General features: G+C 48.1%; 1 protein-coding gene across 1 annotated transcript in view; it reads right to left on the reverse strand.

Annotated features, from left to right (window-relative positions):
• ALPK1 (alpha kinase 1) overlaps positions 1 to 16,571 on the reverse strand; it is a 34,859-nt gene that overhangs the window by 6,149 nt on the left and 12,139 nt on the right. The window contains exons 3-9 of the mRNA XM_017738938.1: positions 15,117 to 15,349; positions 11,808 to 11,962; positions 3,957 to 4,155; positions 2,996 to 3,055; positions 2,272 to 2,358; positions 1,509 to 1,585; positions 344 to 515 (exon numbers count right to left, since the gene is read on the reverse strand). Of these exons, the coding sequence (XP_017594427.1) occupies positions 344 to 515; positions 1,509 to 1,585; positions 2,272 to 2,358; positions 2,996 to 3,055; positions 3,957 to 4,155; positions 11,808 to 11,962; positions 15,117 to 15,237 (871 nt within the window). The 5' untranslated portion in view covers positions 15,238 to 15,349. The remainder of the gene's footprint in view (positions 1 to 343; positions 516 to 1,508; positions 1,586 to 2,271; positions 2,359 to 2,995; positions 3,056 to 3,956; positions 4,156 to 11,807; positions 11,963 to 15,116; positions 15,350 to 16,571) is intronic.

Below are 16,571 nucleotides of genomic sequence, written 5' to 3' on the forward strand. Positions count from 1 at the left end.
CGATAACAAGCGATGGCTGAACTCCCGCAGGAGGCTCTGGTGAAATAAAAAAAAAAGAAAACATGAGGGAAAACCTCAGCTTAAGGACTTTATTTCCAAACATATGGGGTCTGGTAGGCTGGAACAATCACATCTTAAACAACAGCCCGGTCTGTTTCTGCAGGAACCATTTTGCTCAGGTTTACCGTGGATACATCACTTTTTACTCCATAAATATCCTAAATACATACACTCTATAAAATACTCTTAATATGTTCTTTTTCCTGAAGCCAGGCATTGTCCCATCTAGGTGCTAATTAACTTTCTCACTGGGAGCAATGGAAGTTTCTTCAGCCTTCTCAGCACAGGAGAGGAAATGTGTGGGTGAATTTGAGACCACCTGAAGAATCCACACACACAAACCCCAAACCGAGTCTCACCAGGTCAATGTCAGCATTGGTTTTAAAACGTGCATAATCCTGCTCATTCATGGAAGAATAGATGTCTGCCATAATACCCAAGGAAGTGGCAATTCCCTGAAAGAGAAATTCAAAATTTTCATAGTTGTATTTTGAATTTTACTGCTCTGAATAAAGTAGGTCCTGTGTAGAACATACCAGAAAAACAAGCAAGCAAACACACAAACAAGATCCAAAGAGAAGCATGGCTAAGAAATTCAGGGATGTCATCTTGGTATGGTTTTATTAATTTCATGTGGCAGAAAGTGTAATCTGGAAGACTTGATGCCACCTAAGGGGCTGCCTGGCTAAATAATTAAGAAAACCAGGAGGTAAATGTGTGCTTTCACAAAATTCACTGTAGAATTCCTTGCTCCCGCTGAAATGGAGAGCACAGAAATGATCTGAGCTTGAGGTCAAGCTTTAAGACGTGCCAGAGGAGAGGTGACAAGGTCTGGGTTTGTGGGATATCCTTTGCTGGGGTCCAATTACAAACACTCTCCAAGCATCACCCGAGGACTTGCCAGGCTTAGGCTCACATTCCTGTTTAGCTATGGACACATGGTGCGACTGCTGCTTCATCTCCAGTGGGAAGATTAGTGCTGCCCAGCCTCACACAAAGGTGTTAAGGACAGGCACGGTGCCTGTGTGAGGTGTCCAGGTCCTGCAGGGCCAGGGAAATCCATCACCCACCACAGACAGCGCAGAGCAGCTCCACAAACAGACGTGCTTGGGGAAAAAAATTTCGTTCTGATCCTAAGAAATAGCTAAAATCTGTGGCTGCACTCTGGAATTAGTCTGTCCTTGTCAGAGGCACCAGAGGCATCCTCAGGGATGGCTCACTTCAGATGGTTCTGCTTAATGAGAAGTATTGCTTTCATCCCCCTGCAGGAAAAAAGGTGTGGGTCAGGCCGTGCATGCACGCGGAAACAACGCGGAATACAGACTTTGTGCTGCCTGTTAACCCTGGCTGAGGTGTGTAATCGAAGCACTGTTGCTGAAGGAAACAAAAGCTAAGCTGGAGTGATTACTGGATTGGCAGAGACATGCAGAGTGGAGAGGAAATGCTACCTTTTTATCTGGCTGAGGAAGTTTGAAGTATCCAACGACTGAAGCCCAGATCAACTCTGCTGCCTCATACCACATCCCTGAAATAAATCAAACAGGCACTGAGCAGGTGACTGCCAAGGATGGCTTTCCATAGCTTATTTTACACCTCAGGTCCTCAGAACAGGATAAAACCACACCATGGCATGTTGTGCTCCAATGACACTGATCAGTTATCAGTTTCCTTTAGCTTTTGGCTGTGCATACACACCCATTTTATCCTCATAAAAGACTTCAGCTCCACAGTCATGGAAGATTTAGTGTTTCAAACTAATGAAGTTTCAAAAAATGAAGGCTCTTGCCTCAAGTGCCAAACCCTGAATACCAAAGTCCATCATACTGAAAATCAGGGATATTCCTGTCTTGAGAGAGGAAATTGCTGGGATGTCCCTGTGATCAACTACCGCCTACCTTTGGGAACAGTGCATTTGGGACAAGTGTTAGCAAACATGGAGTGGCACAGGCAAAAAGGGAACATTTCAGTTTGCTCCTTGGCTTCAGGTGAGATTAGCAATAAAATGATAATTCCTGCAACGTGTTTGCTTGGTACATGGCTCCAGGCCCTTGCTGCAAAGAGATGGGTGTGCAACTCATCTTCTGTGACTGTTTTGTGGGTATAGGGTGTTTACAGCATGCCAAAATTCTGACATATGCCCAGTGTAACATTTTTAAGGAAAAAAAAACCAGGAGGAAACCTTGAGTGGAAGCTTTTAGACAAGAGCATTACCAAGCTTTTGCAGAATCTGTCCCCTGATTTGTAAGCAGACTGCCTGAACAAGAATCCGATCGCTCTCCTCAGCGTATCGCCAGGTTCCTGCAGAAAGAGTGGGAAAACTCGGCACAGAACGAAAAATCTTCCTGTCATTCTAAGCCTCCAAGGGTAACTCCAATCCCAGCAAACTGCCAGGATTCTTCTCTTTGCATGGAGGCCCTTTCCATATGAGAATCTCAGCTTCTCATGGAAAACAAACCAACAGAACCCTGAACTTCCTCAATTTTCACAGTTGTAGAGAAACCTGAATAGACCCACTAAAGAAACCCTGAGGAAAGGAAAATAAAACTTATAGAATAAAGTATTAATTTAGTCTGTAAGATCAGTGGGAATCTGGAGCATGAACATTACTCCAACAATCTGGACTTTTGAGGCGACAGAGTTGTCTTAGTTTTCTAGATCAGCCACCTGCTTGAAATTGCTCCACAGGTTAAACTTCGCCATCCAGAATATTTTCCCACCCAAGTGAAGATATACAAGGATCAATTACAGAAATTTCAAAAACAAAGTCATGCTTCCACATTTTAGGAGAGAATGGTGAAGGAAAGAGAAGTGTGATGTAAGGAGTCATTACTGGGGTTGGTTTGGCTTTATTTGAGGCTGGTGTAACTGTTAAAATTAGGATCAAAAATCCCACCAAAATAGCAAGTGTGAAATTGGAAAAGAGATCTATACGCACCCGTTGCTCCATTGTCACTAATCAGGCTGCTTAGGATATATTCAGCTTTTAAAAGTTTGCCTGAATGAAAATTAAAGAAAAAAAAGGATAGAAAATGAACATTAAAACATGTTTTGGCATGATGTGAATAAAAATACTCATCAGGTATCACCCGCACATAGAACTGCTGCTGTCTATAGCCAGAAATGCACATGCCCCACCTTCTGTAATATGTGGTTGCACAGTAACTGAAATTATGAACATATCTCTTTTATTTTACACATTATACATTCCTGGAAGAGCGCTGGGATTCCCAGGTCTTATTTCCCTCCCAGAAGAAAGTAGTCTAGCCTGCTTCCTTCAGCAGCAATGCTGCTGGATTCTGTACCAAGGAAACATGGGCTTTGGAAATCCATTTTGGTCTGACTGGGGAGTGGCTTGACATCCCACTGTGGAAAACACAGCCACAGGAAGACACGTTAAAAATCCTTCAGGTGCTGTTCATGTTACAGGAATGATGGAATTTTTTTTTTTTTTTTTTTTCCTGGAGGAGTTGTAATCTGCTTGTAATCTGCATTGTTTGCATAGTCAAGTGGCCCCACTGAAAAATAAAAAGCAGCTGGGACAGCGTAGAGAAAATGCCAGGATTCTAATTTCCTTTTTCAAGGCCCTTGGTCAGGAGTACAGCAATTCAGATATCCCTGTTTGAAACCAGCAGGGAAGATTTGTTAAGGAACAAAGGCTCCAATTAGTATTTTCCACACCCTTTCACAATTTTCTCTCCTGCATTTGGCTCTGAAACCCTTTATACCGGCCCCTTTGTGTTAGTGAGAGGAGCCGGGAGGGCTCAAGGGGGCTGGGAGCAGGAAGTGCGTTTGGAAAGATGGCACCGTGAGCGTGTCACGCCCAGCGAGGGACACGGTGTCCTGTCCCGAGTCCAGCAGCTGCTAATGGGGCTGGAGCTGCGGAAGCAGAGCAGTACCTGCGTTGACGGCGAGGCGAGCCTGGCGGATGAGCACCTGCGGGCTGATGGGAGCGCCGGGATGCAGCCTGTGCAGCGCCTTGGCGATCCGCAGGAGCCTGCTGGAGGCGTCAATCCAGTACAGGAAGCGGTCGATCAGGAACACCACGGCGGTGGCCGTGGCGCAGTCCTTCACCAGGATGGAGGCTTTCAGATAAGCCTGAAAAAAACACAGGCGGCCTCAGGGAAACTCACCTCCAGCGGCTCAGAGAGCTGGAAAATGTTCAGCCTCAGTGACCCTATTCCTCACCCTATTTTCATTTTTAGGATAGGGAGGGGGCAGCTGTTTATTTTGCTTGAGCCATAGATATCATTCCTGATTTTTTTTTTTTTTGGGGGGGGGGCGGGCATTTGTTTTTAATTGTCTAATATCTGAACTGCGGAATTTGGTGGTCTGCTAATGAATTTAAGTCATGCCCAGCAGCAATTAGTTTAAAAGGGGAGTGTGAGACTGGACAGGCTGGAAGTCCTCACTGTAGCCATGGTCCCATTTGGAGCTCAGGCCATCCACTCCTTTGTACACCACAAACAGGCAAACAGGCCAGGAATCCAGTGTTTTTCCCCTGCGGGCCATCCTTAATGACTACTAAGTCTCTATGAACTGTTCTGGATTCCCACAGCAGTTGAGCCATCGCACCCACAGGAGGAACAGTTGGAATTCCTGAGGTCCTTGCCGTAACCAGGACGGGAGGCCAGCAAAGACAGCCATAGGAGACACACAGCCTGATCACAGGTGCACAAGTCCACGTGGACCTGGGGACATTTGCCAAAAACCCATCACTTCCCATGCTGGCCAGGGCCTGGTATTCCTGCCCAATGGAGGGAGGAGGTGCTCCACACACTGACACCCGGGAGATTACTTTTCCAGAGACTGCCAAGAAATCTTTGTCCCGGCATCAAGTAGCACCCTCTGACGTGTGCAGGAAGAAGCCCATGTCAATCTGGGGAAGAGCCTATGGCACAAAGGCCGGCTTGCAGCACCGATCCCAAGCATTTCCCAGCTTGTTTGCACTTCAGCAAGGCAGATTTGTACAGATTTCCTTTTTTCCTTTTTCTTTTTTTTTTTTTTTCCTCCCCTTTCCTCAACCCGAGTTGGATTTTCTAAGATGATGGCACTTGAAAAGGATTCCTGGAGCCCCGGCAGGCACAACTCTGCTTGTGCCGGCCAACAATGGAGGAATCCCCCTCTCCAAGCACCTGTAAACTGACACTGCAAACCAGCCATTCCAAATGCTCATCAACAGGCCATATATTTAAGCACAGAGCATCGCCTAATCTATTTTTTTTTTCCTCCCCTTCTTCCTTTAATAGATCGGAGCACAAAAGCCTGAGAGAGGGTGACCTACCAAACAAAAGGGCCTTTGAGTTCCTAGGAAAAGTAGACTTGGAGGAGGATGGAAGGAATCCAAGTGGCCCTATTATTTCCACTTGCACTAATTAGACATTTTTCTGTCAGCTATTGAGCACTGCTGAGAGGCCAAACTCACTGAATTCATTTCTAAAGTGTTTACAGAAGTTTGCATCTGTTTGTGTCTCTTCAGGAGGAAAATAAGCACTTCAATAGCATTGTGGAAAATCTAAACGAAGCATCCTATTCTGAAGGGCTTGGCAGTCTTGCAGCTGCATAATTTAACTCCCCCGCTCAATGCTGAAACCTCTTGTGTCCCTCTCCAAACCCAAATGGACACAACATGTAGAAAAGTCAAGCCAGGGGGAGAAACGGGGCTATTTTTTTTTGGGAGGCAGGGCCGCATGCTGTGTGGCACACAGCGCCGTGGTTCCGTGTCAGCCTTTGCAGCGACGTCCCCCGCGTTCCGAGCAGGACACCGAGAAATTAATACCCGCTCCTTTCATTCCTTGCCAACTCGTGTGGCTGGCAAATTCCTCAGCACCTCCAGCGAGGGCACCGGCGCGCTGGGCACGCACCCAAGCCGGGAGCCTCCCCGAAACGCCACTCCGAGATGAACCGGGGCAGCAGCTCCCTGTCACCCAGCCCAGAGCCAGGGAAACCCCTCTGGCTCCCAGGATGTCTCAGCCCTGCTCCATCACAAGCAGACAGTGGCAGCCTACACAGATTTACTCAGTTTCTCTATCGCTTTAGGCGCATCCAGAGAGGGAGAGAGAGAGAGAGAGAAAGAGCGAGGTACGCGGAAACTTTGTTTTCACATCTGTGCCCACGATGTGAAATGGATCCGCCTAATTGAGTTTATGACACAAAGGGAACCTCGCGGCTGGGAAGTGGAATCAGGTGGTGGGAGAATTAAATTTGCACCAGATTTCTATACACGGACCATTGGGGGAAATGCAAAGCAGCCTTTAGTGAAGGGGTTGCGCCTTAATGGCGCTGAGTGGGAGGGTGTGCGGTTCGCATGGCTCCCTGCATTAGCGGGCTTAGCTCCTCCGTGCGCCGGGGCTGAAGTTTGGGTCCCAGCTTTGGGTTCAAAGCCACGACGCCTCCTTTGCATTGACAATGGGGGCCGCTCCCAAGAGAGGGGAGAAGCTCAGAACTGGGGCCATCTGGCACTAGGACGGGCAGGAAAGCGTCAAAGGGAAATTATTGGTGCATAGTAAATGAGGATGAGGAGGAGGGGAAGGAAATAGGGGAAAATCTTTATGTGGCAGCTGATGTAAGAGGAATTACAAGCCCAAATAAATGAAATATTGATTTAATCCACTCTCTCGGCCCTCTTTATAAAGCCAAGATCCCAGAGGCAAGCCCTCCTCCATAGCCTGCGGGCTCAGGAGGATCCCCTTTGGAAAAACGCCTCTACAAACAGCGTGATTAAAAGCAGAGGAAAGAAAAATTTAATTTTCAGTGTCCCCACAGTTTTGTGGATGCTCTGGAGTGCCGTGTTTGCTGATATCCACTTGTCTCAGACTGGTTCAGTCCTAGTTTCATTTGTAACTGCAGCCGAGGTTTAAAATCTTTTTAAAAAGCCACCAAACTAAGAGCAGCCGGCAAAGAATTTCTAATTCCGTGCACAAGGCAGGAGTGTCAGAGGCACGCACGTACTTCCAGGTGCTTCAGTTCTGTCCCAAGAGCTGCTCCTAGTTAGCACTCCACTGAACCCTAACAAATTGCCCGGTTTTCTTTCCCCCTGTCAGATTAAACACAGAGCCACAGCCCCGATGGATTGGGCTGGAGCCTCTCCCCCTCTTACCCCACGCGCCGTCAGCAAAGCCCGTCTTTCCCAGAGACCAAAGCTGCTGTCACCGCGCGGGACTTCTCTATCAATCGCTGCCTTTCAGCTGGCAATCAGAGCCCACTCCGCAAATAGCAGGGAATTAAGCCTCCCACCACCTCGGTGACGGGCAGAAGAAAGCATGTCTGGAGGTACAGACTGAAACACGGGACAGTCACACAGTGAATTGCTGCAGACTGAGGAACCAGCAGCTCCTGGACACTTCCCTCTTGGCTCAGAGCGGATGAGAATCCCCCCCGAACCTGTTAATTACCTCAAGTTATTCATCCCGCAGGAAACGGAGAGTTGGGAATTTAATGGCAGCAGCACTAGGTCCATTAGGAGCAGTTCAAAACACCACAGATCGGGGCAGCTTTTACAACCAACCCGATCTTGCTTCACCAGCTGAGGAAATCCTGGAGTGGGAGTAACTCCTGTTTTCCTCAAGAAAATAGAACAGCAGCATTTTGTGATGAGGACAGAAGGAGAACTCCTTAGAGTGCCCAGGAAGCTGCTTGAAGGGTGGGTTCCCGGGGGGGCCTCATGTATCCAACAGGGTAGCAGGGATTTGGGGGACCACAGCCATCTGCAGGAGCTCCTGCTCTTGATCAGTACCAAAGATAGAGAGGTGCCACAATCATTTGGTGGCCCTCGTTTGTTCTAGACCACTTATAAACTATTGTGGCACATTAAAAGGGGATGTTTTAATACTTAAAAATAGCAAAATGCCAGCGACAGGACCCCCCTCCGAGGGAGCAGCAGCAAGACCATTATCAACACCTAAAAATCCAAGAGTCTCTTCCCTAAATCTGTGTCATCACATCAATCCACTTGAGAAAACACAATCTCAGGAACACAACATTTAAAGCTGAAAATACTGCAGGAAGCTGCCTCTGACAGGAGTAAATCCTACCCATGAGCAAAGCAAAGCGACAGTCCTACACAAACCCAGGATCCAGCTTCCTCTTTTGATTTTTTTATGGTCCACATAAATTCTGCTGTAGTTTTCCCACACAGGCAGCAGAAGACAGAGTGCTCTGCAGCACCAGGGCAGTCACCCTGGACAGCTAAAGCTCTCCTGCCTGCACCTAATCTCTGTCACGTCTCACTTACAAAGCCTGCGGGAGGCTGGGGTGTCGCGATTCCCTCCTGGTTTGAATTCATCCCTCACATCACTCTCTGTTTCACTGGGATCACCCAAGAAGAGCTCTTAGGAGGCAGGTAGCAAAAGGTCAGCCTCAACAGCCGAGATCCCAGGGCCACGATTTAGGGCTTTAATTCTCCTGTTACCACACCGACAGTTAGAAGGAGGAGAAAACGAAATCCTCAGGCCCCCGCTTTAGTTCTTTTTCAAAGGCTCCCAGCTCTTAAGTGCCACACACACACCTACGGCAGTTAGGGCATGTCACTTGGAAGGGTTTCCTTAATGGCAGTCCATCAGCACCTAATTAGCCAAGGCCCAGCCAAGGGCTGCAGGGCCTTATTTTCCACTCTTTTCAATATTCCCATCAAATGCCATGAGATCCCGTGCTGGCAGGGCCAGGATCCGTGCTCCCCCATCCACAGCAGGGAGCACAGAGCCAGCCTGCACAGCTCCCTGCAGAGGGACCAGAGTAGCCGCACTCTTGGAGGCTTTTCCTTTTGTATTCCCATTGCACCCATCCCAGCAGATCCTGATCCATGACTGAATGCAGGAATTACTGACAGGTATGATAAAAATAAAGTAAAGCCCCACATCATCACAATGGGTTTGCAAACAGGGAAAAAAAAAAAAAAGAAGAAAAAAAGATTTTAAATATTAACGTAGCATGAATCATCCCACAAGAGAACTACGTGTGTGCACAGAGTTGTCCTTCAACTAAAGCCACAGCAGGTTCTGTGGGATCAAAGCCTCCGTGGATATGGGCATGTTGCCCTCTATTGGCTGCTCACCGAGCTTTAGGCTAATTCCATCCCTTGGGATAGTAAAGATCTGCAGGCAGGGCACCCCTGGCAGCCTCCCTTTGGGATCTGCAGCCCCATTCCGAACCCCACAGTGCACGTGGTATTTAGAGAGGAAAAATAATCCCTCGTTCTTTATCCCTGCCAGCAAGGATGCTGTGACAGTTTTGGTTTTGCTTTGCCTTGTTAAAAACTAAAATCCCAGTGTCTCCCAGTTTGGCTTTGGATACAGATGTTGGCTACCACCCACCCTTCGAGCCTTAGTGCACATTCCCACCACGGGGGCTGCAGGATGGGCTTGGATTGCTAGCTGAAACCTGCTAGGAAAACGAGGAAAACGGTGTCTTGGGCTTGTTGAACTGTGGTGGCCTTTGGGTGGTGAATCCCGGCAGGAAAAAGAAAAAAAAAAACCCTAAAATCTAAACCAAGCCCTGCACCTTCTATGGGATGCAGAGAGGCACCGAGCATCCCCCAGCAAAGACGAAGGAAAGCACTTAAAGAAGCTGCAGGTGCAGGTGGCTTTGCCTTCCCGATGCGCCGAAGGAGCGCGGAGCCGCCGGCAACGCGGATCCCACTTTTTTAAAGTGCAGCAACACCGAGGCAAACCCTTGGAGCCACAGCCTAATCCGCTTACTCCCTGTGCCGGTCTCATGGAGCTTTTCAGCCCCCTCCCAGGGCGAGGCATCCTCACGGAGAGCCCCGGTAGCCAGCGCTGCCTCCTGCAACACCACCAGTGTGTTATGGTAATGAAGTGCCTTTCATTCATGGATCTCAAAGCACTTTTTAAATGTAATGAATTACGGTTTATGAGCTTATTCTAAGCATGGCAAATTAAAATAAACAGAGAAAAAATTTTAAAGGGTTTTTTTTTTTTTCCCCTGAACAATAAATCGACAAAGACTTAATTTTTTTTTGTCCTCAGGGAATTAAATTATCCTTCTGTCCCTCATGCCAAAAAAAAAAAAAAAAAAAAGAAGAAAGAAAAAAAGTTGCTCAGACTTTTATCTTTCCTCATCATACTGTAATCACTTCTCTTCAGCCTCATTTCCCCCCCAGCTTTTTATTCAAAGAACTGAGGCAGCCTTTGCTCTGCCTTGAAATTTTATTTAAAATAAAAAAGAGGGGGGAGAAGGAATGGATGAAGGCAGAAAAAATCCCTTTTCCTGACTAATACTAATAATACAGGTCAAGATGTCAGTCTATCTACAATTAAATTGAAAACAAAAAAGGTTTTCCCTTTTTCCCATGGTACAATAGCGCTGGAATATAAATTACCGATGAAGATGAAATAATACTTCAAAGCACATGGGGAAAGGCAGCACAACGTTTACAAAGTATTTTCCACCGCAGGATGAAACATTGGAGACAACGGCAACCAATGGACTTCAGGGGGAGTGGGTGAATAGTCCAAAACTAGCATGGAGGAGGATTTTAGGTCCCTATAGTCTCTGACCCCACGATAGGCTTTGTTTAACAAGGGCAGCTGCAGTTATCAACAGATGTTTCAGCAATAAATAATTGGTATCATCCCAGAAAAGATCCATCTACCTGGGGAGAGGGCATAATGCCGCAAGCACTGCTGCACTATTACAGCCACATTAATCTCCCATCTAGCCAGGTCTCTCGGGGAGTTTGCTGCAGGTGTTTATCCCGGGAGGGAGCACACAAACGCTCCAAAGTTAGAGAGCTGCGCCGGGATTGTAAAGGAGGTCAACCTCCGCCATAAATTTCTGTCTGAGGCCACACACACCAAAGGGAGAAAGAAAATAAATACCCGAGAGCAGCCACTCCCCGCCCTCCCCGGGGAAATTCAGGAGCCTTGCGACGTGGGGACTCTGGGGCTCCCACTTCCCAGCCCCGCAGTTCGCTTTGCTGAGCTTCTTGTCGCTCCATGCTGTTCAAAGGAATCAAAGTTGTTCCCAAAGGAAACCTGCTGCCCTCACTGAGGCAGGGCTCTCTGGGGCAGGTGAGATCTCCTGGCCACCTTGGAATTAACAACAGGCAGGAATGGGGATGGTATTGGCTTCAGACATGCACCATGGGAATAAAAAACCCCACGAAATTCACAAACCTCATCTTTATTCCTGTCCTGGAAAAGGGATAGCCCTTAGCCCAGATACTACATTTACCATGGAAAAAAGGTGTCCTCTATTAGGCACATGTCTGACATGTCTCTAGGAAGATCAGAAAAGCAAAAAAGAAATCCACATTTCTTGCCACTTTCTAATCTTTAATCTTAATCACTTTACGGGGTGGGATCCCCAAGGACCTTTGGGATTCTGCAACTCCTTACACAGCCAACAATCCTTTACTCACAGGAGAAATCGCATTGAATCCTTGCCTTTCCTGCCTAGATTTTGGCCAGCTGTGGTCCTCAAAGGGATTCTGTCATGTAATTTTATTGAAAAAAGAAGAGCAGGTGATGAATTGTGCAAGCTCTTACTACAGTGAGTGATCCTGATGACCTGCTTGCAGCACGGAATTAAACAAGGCACGGCATTCTTGTCAAATTCATAGGTTTTTTAAAGAACATGATGTGAACACTTGGCTTTTTAGTGTTACTCTAATGCCAGTCCTTGAGGGAAGAGGGGAGCACTACCTTAGTGGAAACAGAACCAGAATTGCCCTGCGAAACCCCCCAAGCCCCTCAGCAGGACACTTTACACCACAGGTGTGTTGAACTTCATACCAGCAAGTCGGGGAGCCTGGCGCTGATCATATCTTGCAGGTTTGTTTTGTCTTCTGGGCCAAGGTCTTGTTTGTATTGCCACCTCTCCGGCACAAAGGGCCACTTCATTTCCTTTGCCTCCTCCAGAAGGCTCCTCACATCCTCAGGAAGCAGAGCTGAAAGGGTCAAAGAGCAGGTGAGGATATTGCAGGAGGTTCAGCCGCAGCACTCATGACACCAATCTCTCAAAAAGGCCTTCTCCCAGTTGCTCCCAGCTCTTAGCCCTTGTCACCAGCCTCGTGGGGAGGGAAGGGGAGCTGGCCTGCCATCCGTTCCCCTTGGCTGCACTGCCCTCCAGGTAAATGGGAGCCTTCAGCCATTAAAAAGGCTTTTAGCAGGAAGTCGGTGGCTGCCTGGGCGTGAAGAGCCGCTCCAGAAGAGGCAGGAGGAAACCTGTTCCCCTGTGTGAGGAGAGGACAGCGGGGTCAACAGCACAGAAGATCTGTCCCTCCTGCTCAGGTGACAGTGGCAGAGCCATCCCAGAAAGCCACTTCCGACCCGGGAGATAAACCTGGACCATAGATAGCAGTTAGACAGAAATCTAAGGGCTTATAACGAATAATGAAAATTGAGCAGTTTCTCCCTCCCTGTTCCCTCTCCATACTCATCCTAAGCCACGCCATCAGCTTCGGTTGGATCTCCAACCTGACCCAGCTGAGGATGCAACTGCTAGGAGCACACAGCCAGAGATTTGGGCTTGGATCTCTCCCTTCTGTTCAGCCACAGCCCACATTTCATTTTCCTTGCAACAGGGGTGATGTGGATGTGCTGTGCCGTGCTAACCACTCGGCTGGGCAGCCCCACTGGCCAATAAAAGTGGATTAAGTGCTGTGCCGTGCTAACCACTCGGCTGGGCAGCCTCTCTGGCCAATAAAAGTGGATTAACAAGGATTATTGACCAGATGGGGTTAATGGTGATCATCAGCTGCAGATCTGGCCCCTTCTGGCCATTAATCCCCCGAAAAACCCCTGCTCAGAGACCATCATTGCTTTAACGAGGCAACACAATAAATGCATTACTACATATTTTTAATCAATCCTTTATGCAGGGACTGTAGAAAATGAACTTCATCAGAAGGATATTACATGCTCGTATTGCAGCACATTCACCAGTATGGTTTTCTTAGGAAAAACCAGGAAGTTGGGTATTTAGGGTGCTCCTCCAAAAAGTCAAGTTTACAATGCTACTGCTTTTTCCAACCCACGTTTTCTCACTTGTTGCTGTCCCAAAGAAACATGGGGTTTGGAAATCTTCCCGTTACACATCCTGGCTGAACGTGAAGCCCGGTTTCCTTATCCTCTTGAAGTGGTGCCTGAAGGGGCTCAGCCCTCTGTGCTGGCAAGGTGGCCAAGTGCCAGAGCTAATGGGGAGAGGAGGTCGTGCTCTCACCCTCACACCTGTCACCAGAAAATCAGTGCTGGAGCAGAGATATCCTACCTCATCACAGGGGTATTCATCTCATCACAAGGAACACAAAACTATGGACAGAAAGACTTATCTCCCATGTAGAAAGACTGAACTTCCTAAGTCTTTTCCTAAGGAAGATCCAGCTCCAAGGACAAGAGTTTAACCCTTGTAACAGAGAGCTGTTCTTATCGCTGGCAAGATAAACTCATTAATTAAAGAAGGTTGAATGGGCACAGAAGTGGACTGGAATGATTTCTAGCCTAAAAAAGAAATAAAGAAGAAATCCAGACCCACCCAACACCCATTCTGCCCCCTGAAGTCAGATAAGGATGTGCTTCTCCTCTCCCCTCTCCCCACCATTTCGATGGATTTGGCTTTCAGTCCTTCCTGCACCAGGTCTGAAAAAGCCGGGGGGAACAAAGGCAGCCCCGAGAGCTCTGGGAGGGTCCCCCCGAAGCCGAGAGCCGCCGACCTGCAGGGCCCTGCCTTCCCCGGGCAGAGAGCCCCAGCAGTTATTAATGTCGCTGTCACCACCCCGCTGCTGGGTATTTCTCTTTCAGCTGATGGGAACACGGCCCTCGGAAAAGCCCGAGCAGCACTTCAGGCTCTGATCGCCCATTTCCTGAAGCAGTTTACCTGAAGGACCGTGTCTAATCGAGTGATTATAAGGGCACTGATTTACCTTATCTGGAACTAAACTGATTATTTCTCATACTTTGTGGTATTTAATAGGAGAAAAGGAGGGAGGAGGATGAGGGGGGGAAAAGCGCTACCTGATTAGGAGTTCAAGAGACTATTCTGCAGAGCCATAATAAAACTTAAAAGAATTTGTGACGAGGAAACAAAGTACCCTTTGTTGGAAACAAAAGGAGAGGGGAGAAAAATCTTCCAGTATCCATAACAGAAACCTACACGCCACCCTCCAGCGCAAACAGACTTAGGTGCTTCAGAAAAAGGCAGCTGACCTCCCAGCAAGAACAAGGATGGTCGGAAAAACATATTCTCAACGGCTCCGCGCCCCGGGACAAACAAAGGGTTTTAAAGATCACATTAACGTTGCGGCCGAGCCACTCAAGCAAGGCAAAACTAAACATTATTAACATCGAACTGGAAAACGGGCAGTGCCGCAGATGTGTCACGCAAAGGGAAACCTTAATTCCGCTGGAATTAAGAAATAATAAATTCTCCCTTCACAGCGCCACGGCGATACCGAAATAGCTGCTGGTTTCCAGCAGGTAACGCCAGCATTGAAACAAATGGGGAATCCTTTTATTACAGCTCTCGCTAAACACTGCTTCCTTTCCTGGTTATTTATTCCAGCCTTTAGCCAGCATGGGTTTTCCTTTCAAGAGGGATATTGGAAGGTTTGTTGTTTTTTTTTTTTTTCCCCCTTGGACACCACTTACAGAGGTCACACACATTTTACAAGATAAAGATTCAGGCAATGAGGTCTTTAATATATGAGGAGAAGCTGACAAACAGAGAGGACCCTCCCCCAGTTCCTATGAAAGGAGAGGAAATATGTGCCCTTATTCAGAAGTTGCATCCTTTTTTTTCCTTTCTCTCTCTCTTTTTTTTTAATAACTGAAATTTATGTGCATCAGCAAACTTTTGGGCATTGTTCTTCCCAAACTAAACTGTTCCTTACAGCCTCATGTTTACTGAAGCCTAAAATTAGAACTGACAGCAATTCACTGCAACAAAGTGGACTTCTTTCCCTGCCTGCCTGTAGCCCGCATCCCATTCATGGCCTCGAAATCCAGGCATCTCTTGACACTCATCTGCCCGGAGAAGAAAAATAGGGCAGGGCTGAGGGCTGGCTGAGGGCTGGAGTCCTGCCGCCGCTCCTGGGGAGAGCTCACCTTGGCACCGCCGGTATTCCCGCTCCTCTCCCTCGCCCGTGCCGGCCTCTGCCGCCAGGAGCGTGTCCAGAGCTCGCTCGCACTCCTGCAGCAGCACGGCCACGACGCTTTGATTATTCATGAGGGCTGATCCCACTCGGCTGTGAATTGGGTGTCCCCGGGTGCCCGGTGATCAATTACTTAGGAGAAGACACGGGGTCCAAATGAAAAGGATCCCTTCAAGGCTGAGGTACCTGGCAAACAAAGGAGGGGGAAAATGATTAACTAAAGTATCATCAATTATCTGAAAGGCTCAAGCAGGGGGAAATAATAGGGGAAATACATGAAAATACATGACAGCCTCGGAGGACTTTATTAGAGGAGTGTGTGAAATCACTGCAGGGTCCTGGTGACAGTGTGTGAGGGGAACATCTCCGAGGTGCCAGGGAGGCAGGACGGGCTCATCAATGGAGCCGTGACATCCCAAGCAGGGAAGTGACTGTCGGGACTGTGCTGAAGCCCTTTGCACCTGGGAGGCTCTCACCCTGGGAGGCTGTCGCACGCAGTTAGCCTGGACTGAATGGCAGAGTGGGGGATGCTGCGTGCATTTCCCAGTCCATGGAGACTCTCTCTTTTACCCTGGGATGCCATCCCGTGTGTGAATGTTCTCCGTGTATGTCCCACTGCAAGCCCTCCAGGTGCTTAGGGCATTGCCCGTGGTGATGCAGGAAACCCCCAGCATTTCCATGACAGGTATCTGGCTCAGCACCTGCCAGAACACTTGGACAGCTTTCAAAAACTAAGCACAAAATAAATATTTCGGGTTTGTTTATTTTCTCCCCACCAATGTGATGATGGTTTCACTTAGAAAACTGTTCCTGCAGTTTGAAGCAATACAGCCAGTAACGGCCTCAGTGAAAACATATCTAAAATTGGGGAAACACTACGGCTGTGAAGGAGGAAGTGGAACACACACGCAGGCACAGTTTGCTCTGCAGACTGGAAACCACTCACAGTTTAGCTGCTACACTTCCACGCAGTTTTTTCCCTTTTTGCTGTGGCTCTGGGATCGCTGGATCCCGGAGCTGGTGGCAGATAAGGCTGTGCTCTCAAACAGCACCGAGCAGGAGCAAGCTGCCAGACTGAAAAGCAGAGGGCAAAAGAGATGCACTCATGCGAAAGCAGAGAGGATCAGAGAGGCTGCCTTGGAAGGGCAGGTGGAGCAGGGCAAAAGATGGGATTCATCAGCAAAGAGCCTGGAGGCAGGAGCTACTCAGTGGGGCTCTGGCTGACTCCGCAGACAAATGTCACAGAAAGGAGAAATTTAAAAAGTAGCCGTAAAAGGGAGACCGAGGGAAGGCACACAAGCACATAAGGGAAGCTGGAGAGCAAATAAGGGATCAGCCAGAGGCAGAGCCATGGATAAAGGCAGAAGGAAAACCTAGAAAGTGTTCCCCATCTTTTTAGGCCCGAATA

Source organism: Corvus brachyrhynchos, unplaced genomic scaffold (assembly GCF_000691975.1).
Source record: "Corvus brachyrhynchos isolate BGI_N302 unplaced genomic scaffold, ASM69197v1 scaffold597, whole genome shotgun sequence".
NCBI classification, from domain to species: Eukaryota; Metazoa; Chordata; class Aves; order Passeriformes; family Corvidae; genus Corvus; species Corvus brachyrhynchos.